The 14,063-nt window shown below is 35.5% G+C and overlaps 1 protein-coding gene across 4 annotated transcripts in view; it reads right to left on the reverse strand.

Annotated features, from left to right (window-relative positions):
* CORIN (corin, serine peptidase) overlaps positions 1 to 14,063 on the reverse strand; it is a 275,685-nt gene that overhangs the window by 168,619 nt on the left and 93,003 nt on the right. For all 4 annotated transcript variants that reach the window (XM_010344195.3, XM_074396087.1, XM_010344197.3 and 1 more), the window contains one exon: positions 6,934 to 7,141. In XM_010344195.3, the coding sequence (XP_010342497.2) occupies positions 6,934 to 7,141 (208 nt within the window). The remainder of the gene's footprint in view (positions 1 to 6,933; positions 7,142 to 14,063) is intronic.

A 14,063-nucleotide genomic window follows, 5' to 3' on the forward strand; every position in this document is an offset into this window, starting at 1 on the left:
AGTAGTTAATAATTATTAATGAGTAACCTTCACATTTCATTAGTACTACCTTTCCTTTTCAATCCGCTATCTTATAACTGTTGATGACATTTATTGAGCTCCTCTGTAAGAGCCAGGCACTGTTCCAAGTATGCTTTATCACTTAATCCCCACATTAACTTTGTAAAATAAATACCACTACTATATACATTTCACAGACGAGGGGTCTGTTGCATTTGCCTCTCTAGCTTCCTTTCTCAACCACTACTGTGTGTTGAATGGTGGCGCCCTGAAAAAAATATGTTCATGTGCTAACTTCTGGAAGCTGTGAATATTATCTTATTTGGAAAAAGGGTCTTTGTCGATGTAATGAAGAATCTTGAGATGAAGATGTCATTTTGGATTGTCTGGGTGGGCAGGAAATTCAATGACAGGTGTCCATAAGAGAAACAAAAGAGGAGAAGACTCAGACATACAGAGGAGAAGACCATGTGAAGGTGAAGGCAGAGGCAAAGGCGATTTGGCCATAAGTCAAGGAACATCTGAAACCACTAGAAGCTGGCAAAGGAAGGAAATGAATTCTTGCAGGAGGCCCAGAAGAAGAGGATGGCCTTGCCAGACTTTGGACTTCAAGCCTCCAGAACTGGAAGAGAACAAATGTCTGTGTTTAAGCCACACCGATTATAGTCATTTGCTATGGCAGCCCTAGGAGACCATCACAACCACCATTTTATACTACTGCTGTCTAGGAACATAAAGGGCATCTTCACTACCACCCCATCTTTTCACTCATGGGAAAGGCCTAATAACTAAAAACACCTGAAACTGATAGTTTACGACGAAACATTTTCCTGAATGCTGTTGGGTAATAGTTCTTCAGTTACTTCTACAATTCAGAATCTGCTGTTTTTATTCTACCTCAGTGCTATACCAGTGTAGGCTTTTTTCCAGTTAAAATAATAAATGCTTTCCCCTTATTCCATGCATATTTTATACATTAATCAAATCAGTACAAATAGCATGGAATGTATCTGCACTGCAAAATGCAGTTCAAAGGGACATTACAACTGATGCTACAGAAATACAAAGGACCATGAAGATTATTATGACAATTATATGCCAATTGATTAGATAACCTAGAAGACATGAAGAAATTATTTGACATGCACAACCTACCAAGATTAAATTATGAAAAAATAGAAAATATTAACAGACTAATAATGAGTGAGGAGATTGAATTAGTAATAAAAGTCTCCCATCATGATCAAGTCAGCTTCATCCCAGGGATGCAAGGCTGGTTCAACATCCACAAATCTATAAATGTAATCCACCACATAAACAGAATCAAAGACAAAAACCACATGATTATCTCAATAGATGCAGAGAAGGCCTTCCACAAAATTCAACACCCTTTTATGCTAAAAACTCTCAATAAACTAGGTATCAGTGGATCGTATCTCAAAATAATAAGAGCTATTTATGACAAACCCACAGCCAATATTATACTGAATGGGCAAAAACTGGAAGCATTCCCTTTGAAATCTGGCACAAGACAAGGATGCCCTCTCTCACCACTCCTATTCAATATAGTATTGGAAGTTCTGGCTAGGGCCATCAGGCAAGAGAAAGAAATAAAGGATATTCGAATAGGAAGAGAGGATATCAAATTGTCCCTGTTTGCAGATGACATGACTGTATATCTAGAAAACCCCATCATCTCAGCCCAAATCCTCCTTAAGCTGATAAACAACTTCAGCAAAGTCTCAGGATAAAAAAATCAATGTGCAAAAATCGAAAGCATTCCTATACACCAATAATAGACAAACAGAGAACCAAATCATGAGTGAACGCCCATTCACAATTGCAACAAAGAGAATAAAATACCTAGGAATACAACCAACAAGGGATGTAAAGGACCTCTTCAAGAACTACAAACCACTGCTCAAGGAAATAAAAGAGGACATAAACAGATGGAAAAACATTCCATGCTCATGGTTAGGAAGAATCAATGTGAAAATGGCCATAATGTCAGAAGTAATTTATAGCTCCAGTGCTATCCCCATAAAGCTACCAATTTTTTCACAGAATTGGAAAAACCACCTTAAACTTCATATGGAACCAAAAAACAGCCCTCATAGCCAAGACAAGCCTAAGCAAAAAAAGACAAAAACAAAGCTGGAGGCATCATACTACCTTACTTCAAGTTACATTACAAGGCTACTATAATCAAAACAGCATGGTACTGGTACCAAAACAGAGATCTAGGCCAATGGAACAGAACAGAGCAACCCCATCAAAAAGTGGGCAAAAGATATGAACAGACACTTTCCAAAAGAAGACATTTATACAGCCAACAAACATGAAAAAAAAGCTCATTGTCACTGGTCATTAGAGAAATGCAAATCAAAACCACAATGAGATGCCACCTCACACCAGTTAGAATGGTGATCATTAAAAAATTAGAGACAACAGATGCTGGAGAGGATGTGGAGAAATAGGAATACGTTTACACTGTTGGTGGGAGTGTAAATTAATTCAAACATTGTGGAAGACAGTGTGGCAATTCCTCAAGGATCTAGAAATAGAAATACCATTTGACCCAGCAATCCCATTACTGGGTATATACCCAAAGGATTATAAATCATTCTGTTATCAAGATGCGTGAACACGTATGTTTATTGTGGCACTGTTCACAATAGCAAAGACTTGGAACCAACCCAAAAGCCCATCAATGATAGACTGGATAAAGAAAATGTGGCACACATATACCATGGAATACTATGCAGCCACAAAAAAGATGAGTTCCCGTCCTTTGTAGGGACATGGATGAAACTGGAAACCATCATTCTCAGCAAACTGACACAAGAATAGAAAACCAAACACTGCATGTTCTCGCTCATAAGTGGATGTTGAACAATGAGAACACATGGACACAGGGAGGGAAACATCACACACTAGGGCCTGGGGGGTGGGGGGTTAGGGAAAGAATAGCAGGGGGTGAGGGGATTGGGGAGGGATAGCAATAGGAGAAATATCTAATGTAGATGATGGGGCGATGAATGCAGCAAACCACTGCCATGGCACATGTATATCTATGTAACAAACCTGCACAATCTGCATATGTACTCCAGAACTTAAAAGTATAATAAAAAAATTTTTTTTAACTGCCATTAAAAAAAAAGTCTCCCATCAAAGAAAAGTCCAGGACCTGATGGTTTCACTGCTAAATTTTATGAAACATTTAAAGAAGAGCTAATACCAACTCTTCTCAAACTCTTCCAAAAAATTGAATAGGAGAGAATACTTCCAAACTCATTACTCTGACACCAAAACTAGATAAAAGCACAACAAAAAAAGAAAACTACAGGCCAATATCCCTGATGAACATAGATGCAAAAATCCTGAAAAAATACTATCAAACAAAGTTCAAACAAACATTAAAAAGACCACTCACCATGATCAAATGGGACTCATCACAGGTATGAAAATGTGGCCCAACATAAGCAATTCAATAAACATGATACATCACATTAACAGAATGAAGGACAAAAACATATGATCACAACAATAAATGCAAGAAAAGCATTTGACAAAATTCAAGATTCATTCATGATAAAAAAAATCAACAAATTAGGTATAGAAGAAAAGTACTTCAACACAATAAAGATGAAAAACCCACAGCTAACATCATACTCAATGTACATGTTTATTTAATTTTAAGTGTTTCCTTTAAATCCGAAACAAAACAAGGATACCCAATCTAATTACTTTTATTCAACAAAGCATTAGAAATTCTGGTCAGAGCAATTAGGCAAGAGAAAGAAAAAGCCATCCAAATTGGAAAGAAAAAAGTTAAATTGTCCCTGTTTGCAGACAACATGACCTTACACGTATAGAAAACCCTAAAGAAAATCCCAAAGACTTCACACACACACACACACACACACACACACACACACTCACACACCCTTTTAGATCTATAAACAAATTCAGTAAAGTAGCAGGCTACAAAATCAACAAAAAAATCAGTAGGACTTCTATACACACACAGCAAACTATCTGAAAAATGTATTTTAAAAACACAATCCTGCTTACAATAGCTACAAAAAAAAACTTCAGAATAAAGTTAATCAAGGAAGTGAAAGATCTCGACACTAAAAATTATAAATGCTGAAAAAAATTGAAGAAGGCACAAATAAATGGAAAGATAGGCAGGTTCATGGATTGGAAGAATTCATACTGTTAATATGTCCATACTACCCAAAGTGATCTACAGAGTCAATGCAATTCCTGTCAAAATACCAATGACATTTTTCACAGTAATAGAAAAAATAATCCCCAAATTAGCAGGGAACCACAAAAGACAAATGAGCCAAAGCAAGCCTGATCAAAAAAATAAATAAATAAAGCTGGAGGCATCACACTACCTACCCTCAGAATACACTGCAAAGCATTGTGATATGGTTTTGCTGTGTCCTCACCCAAATCTCATCTTGAATTGCAGTTCCCATAATCCCCACTTGTCACAGGAGGGACCCCTGTGGGAAGTAACTGAATCATTGGGGCAGTTACCCCCATGCTGCCGTTCTCATGATAGTGAGTGAGTTCTCATGAGATCTGATGGTTTTATAAGGGACTTTTCTTCCTTCTGCTCAGCACTTCTCCTTCCTGCCATCATGTGAAGAAGGATATGTTTACTTCCCCTTCTACCATTATAGTTTCCTGAGGCCTTCCCAGCCATGCAGAACTGTGAGTCAATTAAACCTCCTTCACTTATGAATTACTCGTCTCATACAGTCCTTTATAGCAGTGAGAAACCGGAATAACATACATAGTAACTGAAACAGTATGGTATAGGTATAAAAACAGTCTTATAGACCAATGGAATCAAATCGAGATCCAAGAAATAAATTCATGTCTTTACAGCCAACTGGTTTTGACAAAGGTGCCAAGAACACACAGTAGAGAAAAGACAGTTATTTCATGCAATGGAGAAAAGACAGTCAATAAATGGTGTTAGGGAAACTGCATATCAACCTGCAGAGGAATGAAATTAGACTCTTGCCACACAGGATATGTAAAAATGATCTCAAAATGGATTAAAGACTTAAATGTGAACCTCCAAACTATGAAACTACTGAAAGAAAACATAGGGAAAACCTATAGCCTGGTTAATGATTTTTGGGAAATGACCCCAAAAGGTCAAGCATAAAAAGCAAAAGTAGACAGATGAGATTTCATCAGACTAAGAATTTCTGCACAGCAAAGGAAATAAAAAAGTGAAGATACAGTCTCTGGAATGGGAGAAAATATTTGCAAGCTATACATCTGATAAAGGGTTAGTTAATAACATAAGGAACCCAAACAACTCAGTAGCAAGAAAACAAACCAACTGATGACAAAATGGGCAAAAAAAAAAAAAAAAAAACCTGAATAGACATTTCTCAAAGAAGACATATAAATTGTCAACAGGTATATTTAAAAATGTTCAACATCACTAATCATCAGGGCAATGTAAATCTAAACCTCAAATCCCACTACCACTTTATCAACTAAGTTGAGATAATATTTAAAATCTTTTGTTGTCATTTCAATAATGTTCATAGCATCTTCACCAGGAATAGATTTCATCTCAAGAAACCATTTTCTTTGTTCATCCATAAAAAGCTACTCCTCATCCATTCAAGTTTGGTCATGACATTGTAGCAATTCAGTCACATCTTTAGGCTCCACTTTTAATTCTGATTCTCTTGCTACTTTCAGGAACTCTACAATTACTTTCTCCACTGAAGTCCTGACCCCTCAAATTTATCCACGAGTGTTGGAATCAAGTTCTCACAAATTTCTGTTAATGTTAATAATTGATGTTATATATGAATTGATGTATGTGAATATGTTTTGAATGTTTTAAGTGCATACGTTGTATTTCAAAAATCCCACGATATACTTTTGATTGATGTACTTATTGAAATTATCACTGATCCTGTTTGACATTGTGCTGGATAGCCTCTGTTTTTCTCCTTGTGTCTGCCTACTCTTTACCCTTCTTGCCCTGCTCTGCCTCCCAGTGTTGAGCGGAAGAAACACCCAACATCTATGTATGGTTGATACTTGCTTTAGAGTATAAGATTTGGGACTTTTGAGCTGATGAGATGTAGTTGAGATTCTGGATCTCATCCGCTATGCTCACTTGAATTATGCACCCTTGTCCTCTGGTTGAAGGTGAGTTCATTTGGTGAGAGGCACTGGAAGATGAGAGGCTGGGAGGAGAGTGAGGTCAGGGTATTTATCCCTCCTTCTCTCACACTGCAAGACTGAAGGGCTGGCAGTGGCCGTGCTCCTCTGCCTAGGGTCATAGCACCTGAACTGTCCAATACCCTTTACCCAAGATACAACTCTCTCTAGGTGCTACTGGCCATTATTCCTTTTCAAGTCTTGGCTGGTGGAACTGCATCCCCCTATCATGAGCCCCTGGTGCCTCCCATCTCTTATTTGTTCTCTTAACCCTGCCCACAAATCCATAAATTGTCTCTTCAAGAAACTCTCTTATCACCGCTTTGAATGTGTTGTTGTCTGTCTTCTGCTGGATTCTCACCGGAACAGCTTAACCCTGCCCACAAATCCATAAATAGTCTCTTCAAGAGACTCTCTTATCACTGCTTTGAATGTGTTGTTGTCTGTCTTCTGCTGGATTCTCACTGGAACAGCTATTATGGAATCCCTCTGACAGCATCAGTCTAACAATCTGAATAATTTTTCCCATAAATAAAATGATTTCAGGTTTTCAAAACATTTCTATTTCCAAAGAATTAGAAGTGGTTATGACTAATGTAGGGGATTTTACTCCTTTAAAAACAACCAAAATGAAAGGGAGTAGTTTGGGTAATTTTTTTCCCCTAGGACACTTCTGCTATAACCAATTCTTATCACTGAATGATTTGGGTTCTGAAATACCTGTCATCGCCATCAGTGATGCACTCAGGGAAGGCGAGGCTACAGCCAAACAGCATGATATGTTGATAGCAACTGAGGCGATGGAGATACGTGAAAAACTTGAGGAACTTCTCCACTTCCATGTTTCTGACAACTGAGAGGAGAGGTGTCAGCGTGGCATGGTAGGGCAGCATTTGACATTGGCTATGGGTGATGTTCATGCAGGCACCTGGGAAGTGAAGACAATTACATTTGAGAGTGGACACATCAGAAGTATATGTTTGCAAATTCATTTAATTTTTGTTTGTACGATAAAGCATATTTCATAAGAACAATTTTAGATATGCAATCATACACATAAATGCATGTATGTGTACATATATGATAAAGAAATCAAGCTACAAATATTTACAGAGGAAGAGCATTTCTGTCCTGGGAAAATCTGTGGAAAATACATACTCTCTATACATAGCTGGTAGGCATATAAATTGACAATCACCTTTTCTTTTGGATCACAGCTGGGCAGACCAATATGTATCAAAAAATCTTTTCAACATGTATATTCTTTGACATTGTCAGATCATTTCTAGAAATCTATGTAATTATATGATTAAATTTATCCTAAGGAATAATGATAGTTGTCAATGTGGATTTATCTATGGGGATATTGAGCTCTGTATAGTTTATAATTTTTAAACAATAGAAATCATCTAAATATTCAGCAAAAAGAATTCTAAAATATATGGAACAAACAACATAATATTTAATTTATGTACATAAAAGATGCTTCAGAAGACTATTTAGTTACATAGAATGATGCTCATAATACAATAAATAAAAGTAGGAAGTCACAAAACAATTTGTATATAATTATTTTTATTAAAAACACAATTGTGCAAAGATTTGTAATCCTGCCTATGTTAATAGCTCAGGAGCAGCTCAGAGCCTCTGACATTATCTTCTTTCATATCTGACTTTTTTGGGTACCACCACATCCACAGCCTTTCCAATTCCTTCATTCGAGAAATTTGCCTGGTTGACCTGACATAAACAAAAATGTTGACATGAGTCCATATGATGGAATTTTAGGAGATATTTATATTAATATGTAATACACCCATGTATTTTGACCACATCTTTTTATCAGTTTTAATTACATTATTTTCTTTAGGGATCATCAGCTTTTGGGCTTACACTCTTGAAGGAAGACCATGTTTGAAGCAATTACATAACCAGAAGGCTCATTCCCTCTACCTAGCCAAAGAAATCATTGAATATTAAGAGAACATTTGAAAAATACAAGGTAGAAAACATCCTAGAAATTTTTCCATATTAGCATTTGAAGAGCTTCAATTTTTCCTTTACTGCTGCATAATATTCCATTGTATGTTATACTGGGATTTATTTAAACAATCTCCCTTTAATAAATATTTTGACTGTTTTCAACCTTTTGCTATTGTGTTGTAATAAGTAACCTGTACATGTGTCACACGTGTCTGATATGTAGAATGGATTCCCAGGAGTAGGATTACTGGGTAAATAGATCAAATTTCCCCATCATCGAGAAGTGCCATTTTGCATTCTCACCAACAATGTATGAGGAAGACTGCTTTCTCACAACCTCCCCAACAGAGAACAGTGTCAAACTTTTGGATTTTTGCTAATCTGATAGGTGAGAAATTATATTGATTATATTAGATTTTTCGCAATTAACTTGTTGCCAGTTAAATTGAGTACGTTTTCAAATATTTAAGCACCATTTGCATTTTGTCTTCAGTTTCATATGCTTGGAAGATTTTTCCTACTGACTTTTAGGCATGTTTTTTTCTACTTTTATAAGCTCCTTATTAGGGAGATTAGTGTACTGAAAATATTCGAACACTTTTTCTTTAGTTTTGTGGTTTTGAAATAATTTTAAAGAACTAATAACTATTTAAATCATTTATTTAATAGATGAATATATTTTATTCTACTCTAATCCAGCTGTTGATGGTAAAAAATTTAAAAGGGACTTTCTTTGAAAAGTAGCCAGGTCAGAGGCAGAGCTCAAAATCGAATCTGGAGTAAGGTATGGTAATATCTGACATTGGAATACCCCTTGATAGTTTACAAACCACTTGTACCCTTATCTTTTAAGGTTGTATTAGGATGGTTTGGTTGTAGTGAAGGAAAACTGAATATAACAAAAATTTCTTTGCCCTATAAAAGTCTAGATGAGTGGTCCAGGGCAGAAACATAAGCTCTTTATGTAGCCCTAACCTCATGGTCCAAGAGAGTGAAATCTATGGTCCAGACAGAAAGGTGGAGAGGCAGCAAAGAGGACAAAGACATACTTTTAATATTTCTTAAGAACAGTTCCAGCTGCTATGAGACCCTCCCACATATATCCCATTATTGATAACTTCATCACATGGCTATATCTGGTTGCATAAGAGGCCAGGGTTATATCAGTTTGACTTATGCCCAGATAAAAATGGGGAGTGAGTTCAATTACAAATGAAGGAGAATGGATATTGGTGTTCTACCAGAAACCTCTGCTAAAAAAATAAATAGAAGAAGTATCATTATACTCACTATAAAATAATAATTAAAAAAAAAAAAAGCCAAGCACAGTGACTCATGCCTGTAATCTCAGCACTTTGGGAGGCCAGGGGGGTGGATCACCTGAAGTCAGGAGTTCAAGACCACCCTGGCCAACATGGTGAAACCCTGTGTCTACTAAAAATACAAAAATTATCCAGGCATAGTGGCAGGCACCTGTAATCCCAGCTACTCGAGAGACTGAGGCAGAAGAATCGCTTGAACTCGGGAGGCAGAGGTTGGCTGTGAGCTGAGATCATGCCACTGCACTCCAGCCTGGGCAACAGAATGTGATTTTGTCTCAAAAAAGAAAAAAAAGTACAATTATTTTTCTATTCAAGATGTTTGATTAAGCACATATCCTCCCTCCTGACATCTCATAAAAAAAGAATAGTAAAGGGGAAAAAAGCATAAACTCATAACAGCAAAGAACAAGGGGAGGGGCTTCCATCAGTGGATAAATATTTTTAGCAAATTTCTGCCAGCCAAACAGAGCATGCAAGAAATCTGAAGTTCATGGAATAGGATGAAGTCAATCTGCCTAGCAGAACCTAGGAGAGTTCCAGGCTTGACTTAGCAGGTAAGGCAGAGAAGAAGAACAAAAACTGGAACTAAAAAAGGGAGACATTAATGATCTGTATATGAAACAATTGCTCCTCATTTCACCCCCACACACAGAATACATGACAGCCAGGAAATTACCACCATTAAAAAAATAAAAATAAAAGTATTCATCTATCTCTAAAGAAATTACACCAGTGGTAATTTCTTTAGAGAAATTACTGAGAAAAGCTGAGAAATTTCTGGGAACTGAGAAAGCTGGTATGGCTATTGGTACCACAGATAAGGCTAATAATAACTGAAAATGTCACTCTGAAAAAACAGAAATAGTTCAAGAACAGAAGAGAACTTTAAAAAAAAATCATCAATAACTTCAGAGTAAAGTGACCATGTAATTTATCATTCTCCCTGAGACAATTTGGAGAATAACAATGAACTATTAATAACTATGCCAGGAAAATAAATATAAACCATGATGTCTCCTATGAACCAAAATATATAGATTTAAATAGGCATTGCATCCATAAATGAGAATAGATGCTAAGAAAAAGAAAACTCAGAGAAAACTTTGCAATTCACACCACAAAAATGCAAAGGAGCATAAGAAAGACTACTCTGAATAATTATATGTCAATAAATCAAATAACCTAGAAGAAATGGATAAATTCCTGGGCACATACAACTTACCAAGACTGAATCATGAAAAAATAGAAAATATGAACAGCCTAATAATGAGAAAGGATATTGAACCAGTAATAAAAAGACTTCTATCACAGAAAATCCCAGGACCTGATGGTTTCACTAGCAATTCCACCAAACATTTAAAGAACTAATACCAATCTTTCTCAAACTCATCCAAAAAAAATGAGGGAAAGTGAATATTTATAAACACATTTTACAAAGCCAGCATTGCCCTGATACCAAAGCCAGAACACTACAAGAGAATAAAATTACAGGTTAATAACTTTGATGAATATAGATACAAAAATCCTAACAAAATGCTAGCAAACCAAATTCAACAGCACATTACAAAGATCACTTACCATAATCAAGTGGAATTTATACCTCAGATGCAAGGATGTTTCAATATACACAAATTAATAAATGTGATACACCACCTTAACAGAATGAAAGACAAAACCATATGACCATCTCAAAAGAAAGAAAAAAGATCCTGAGAAAATTAAACATCCTTTCATAAGACCTTCGACAAATTAGGTGTGGAAGAAGTGTACTTCAACACAGTAAAGGCCATCTACAACAAACCTGTTAACAATATACGGAATGGAAAAAGACAAAAGCCATCCTCTAAGATCAGGAAGAGAACAAGGATGCCTGCTCTTGCCACTACTCATCAACTTAGTACCGGAAGTTCTAACCAGAGCAATCAGGCAAGAGAAAGAAATAAAAGCAACCAAATTGGAAAGAAATAAGTTAAATGGTCTCTGTAACAACATGATCTTTAGAAAAACCTAAAGACTCCATAAGGAAACCTCTTAGAACTAATAAGCACATTCAGAAAAGCAGTAAAATTAGTACACTCAAAATCAACATACAAAGATCAGTAGTTTCACTCAGAAATGAGGGAGAGAAAAATAAAATTAAATTAAAAATAAACCAGTTATGCTTTTATATATTAACAACAAACTGTACAAAAAAGAAATGAAGAAAACAATCCTACAATAGCTACAAATAAAAATACTTAAAGAGTAAATTTAACCAAGAAGGTGGAAGATCTTACACTGAAAATGATGAAGCATTGTTGAAAGAAATTAAAGGAAACACAAATAAGTAGAAAAATATCCTGTGTTCTTGCTTTGGAAGAGTTAATCTCATTAAATATTTATACCACCCAAAGTGATCTACAGATTCAGTGCAATACCTATCATAATTCTAACATTTTTCATAGGAATAGAAAAAAATCCTAGAATTCATATGGAAACACACACAAAATATCAAAAAAAAATTTTGAGCAAAATATAAACTGAAGATATCATGCTACTTCATTTCAAAATATGCTATGAAGCTATAGTAGTCAAAAAAACATGATACTGGCATACATACATATAGATCACCGTAACAGAATGAAGACTCTAGAAAGAAATCCACACATTTATGGTCAACTGATTTTCAACAAAGTTGCCAAGAATACACAATGAGGAAAGAATAGTCTCTTCAATAAATAGCATTGAATAAAACTGGATATAAAGATTTAGAAGAATAAAATTAGTCTTTTATTTTACACCATACACAAAATTAACTCAAAATGAACTCAAAACTTACATGTAAAACCTAAAACTATAAAACTACTAGAAGAATACATAGGGGAAAAGCTCATTAGTCTGGTTAATGATTTTTTGAATATGATCCCAAAAGCAAGGGCAACAAAAGTATAAATAGACAAATGTGATTACATAAAACTAAAAACGTCCTCACAGTAAAGGTAACAGTCACCACAGCAAAGAAATAACTTACAAAATGGGAGAAAATATTTGCAAACCATACATCTGATAAGAGGTTAATATCCAAAATACAAAAGGAACTTTATTTAGTAGATAGAAAACAATAACTAAATTTAAAAGTGAGAAAAGGCCTTAAATAGACATTTCTCAAAAGAATACATATAAATGGCCAACAGGTATGTGAAAAAAATATTCAACATCTCTAACCATCAGAGAAATGCAAAATAAAACCACAATACCTCATTCCTGTTGGTACAGCTATTACTAAAACAAAAACAAAAAATGGAAAAACAGAAATTAGCAAGTTCTGGTAAGAATATGGAGAAAAGGGAACACTTGCACACTGCTGATAGGGTTGTAACTTAGTCTAGCCATTATGGAAGACAATATGGACATTCTCCAAACAAATTTTAAAAAGAACGACTAAATGATCTAACAATCCCACCACTGGCTATATATCCAAAAGATGTAAAATCAATATGTTGAAGAGAAATCTACACTCCCATGTTCATTGCAGCATTATTCACAATAGTCAAATATGGAATCAATAAAAATGTCCATTAATGGATGAATGGGTAAAGAACATGTAGTGTGTACACACAATGAAATACTATTTAACCTTTAAAAAGAAGGAAATACTGCCATTTAGGACAAGGGGGATAAACCTTGAGAACAACATGTTAAGTGAAATCAACCAAGCACAAACAGACAAAAACCACATGATTTTATTTACATATGGAATCTTAAAAAGTTGAACTAATAGAAGCAGAGAGTAAATTGCTGGTTACCAGGGACTAGCAGAGTAAGGGTGAGGACTGAGATATGTTGGTCAAAGGATACAAAATTTCAGGGTTTTTTAGCCTTTGTTATTTCTGTATACAGGAGAAATAAGTTCAAACGATCTATTGTATAGCATGATGACTATAGCTAGTAATAATGCACTGTACACCTTGAAAATTGCTAATAGTAGATTTTAAGTGTACTCACCACAAAAATTGTTTGAGGTTAAAAAATGAAAAGAGTTCCAAGTAATTATACAAATTTTTTCATATTTAATATAAATAAAGGCAGCATTTTGCATTGGGAAAAAAAATGGGTTATGAGCCCTCACAGAGGGACCAATTAGACTGGAAATGTTCAGTGCCTATTCCTGGCTATACCAGGAAGTCAACTCAGGTCAGGACTACATCAGCAGAATGGAATAATGAAGGTCATTCTCTATTCTAGATAACTCATCTAAGAAGAAACATTTTGCCCGAATGATTTCTGGGACAAACCTATTTGAAAGGATATTGTGTCCTTAGGAAGACCCATAAGAGGGTTACAGTAAGCTAAGAGAAAACAAAACTGAAGACGGGGTCCCTCTCTTATTTTAAGTTCAGGGGTACATGTGCAGGTATATTACATAAATAAACTTGTCTCATGGGGATTTGTTGTACAGATTATTTCATCACGCAGGTGTTAAGCCTAGTATCCATTAGTTATTTTTCCCGACTCCCTCCCTCCTCCCACCCTCCACCCTCTGATAGGCCCCAGTGCATGTTGTTT

The sequence above is a fragment of the Saimiri boliviensis genome, chromosome 3 (assembly GCF_048565385.1).
Source record: "Saimiri boliviensis isolate mSaiBol1 chromosome 3, mSaiBol1.pri, whole genome shotgun sequence".
NCBI classification, from domain to species: Eukaryota; Metazoa; Chordata; class Mammalia; order Primates; family Cebidae; genus Saimiri; species Saimiri boliviensis.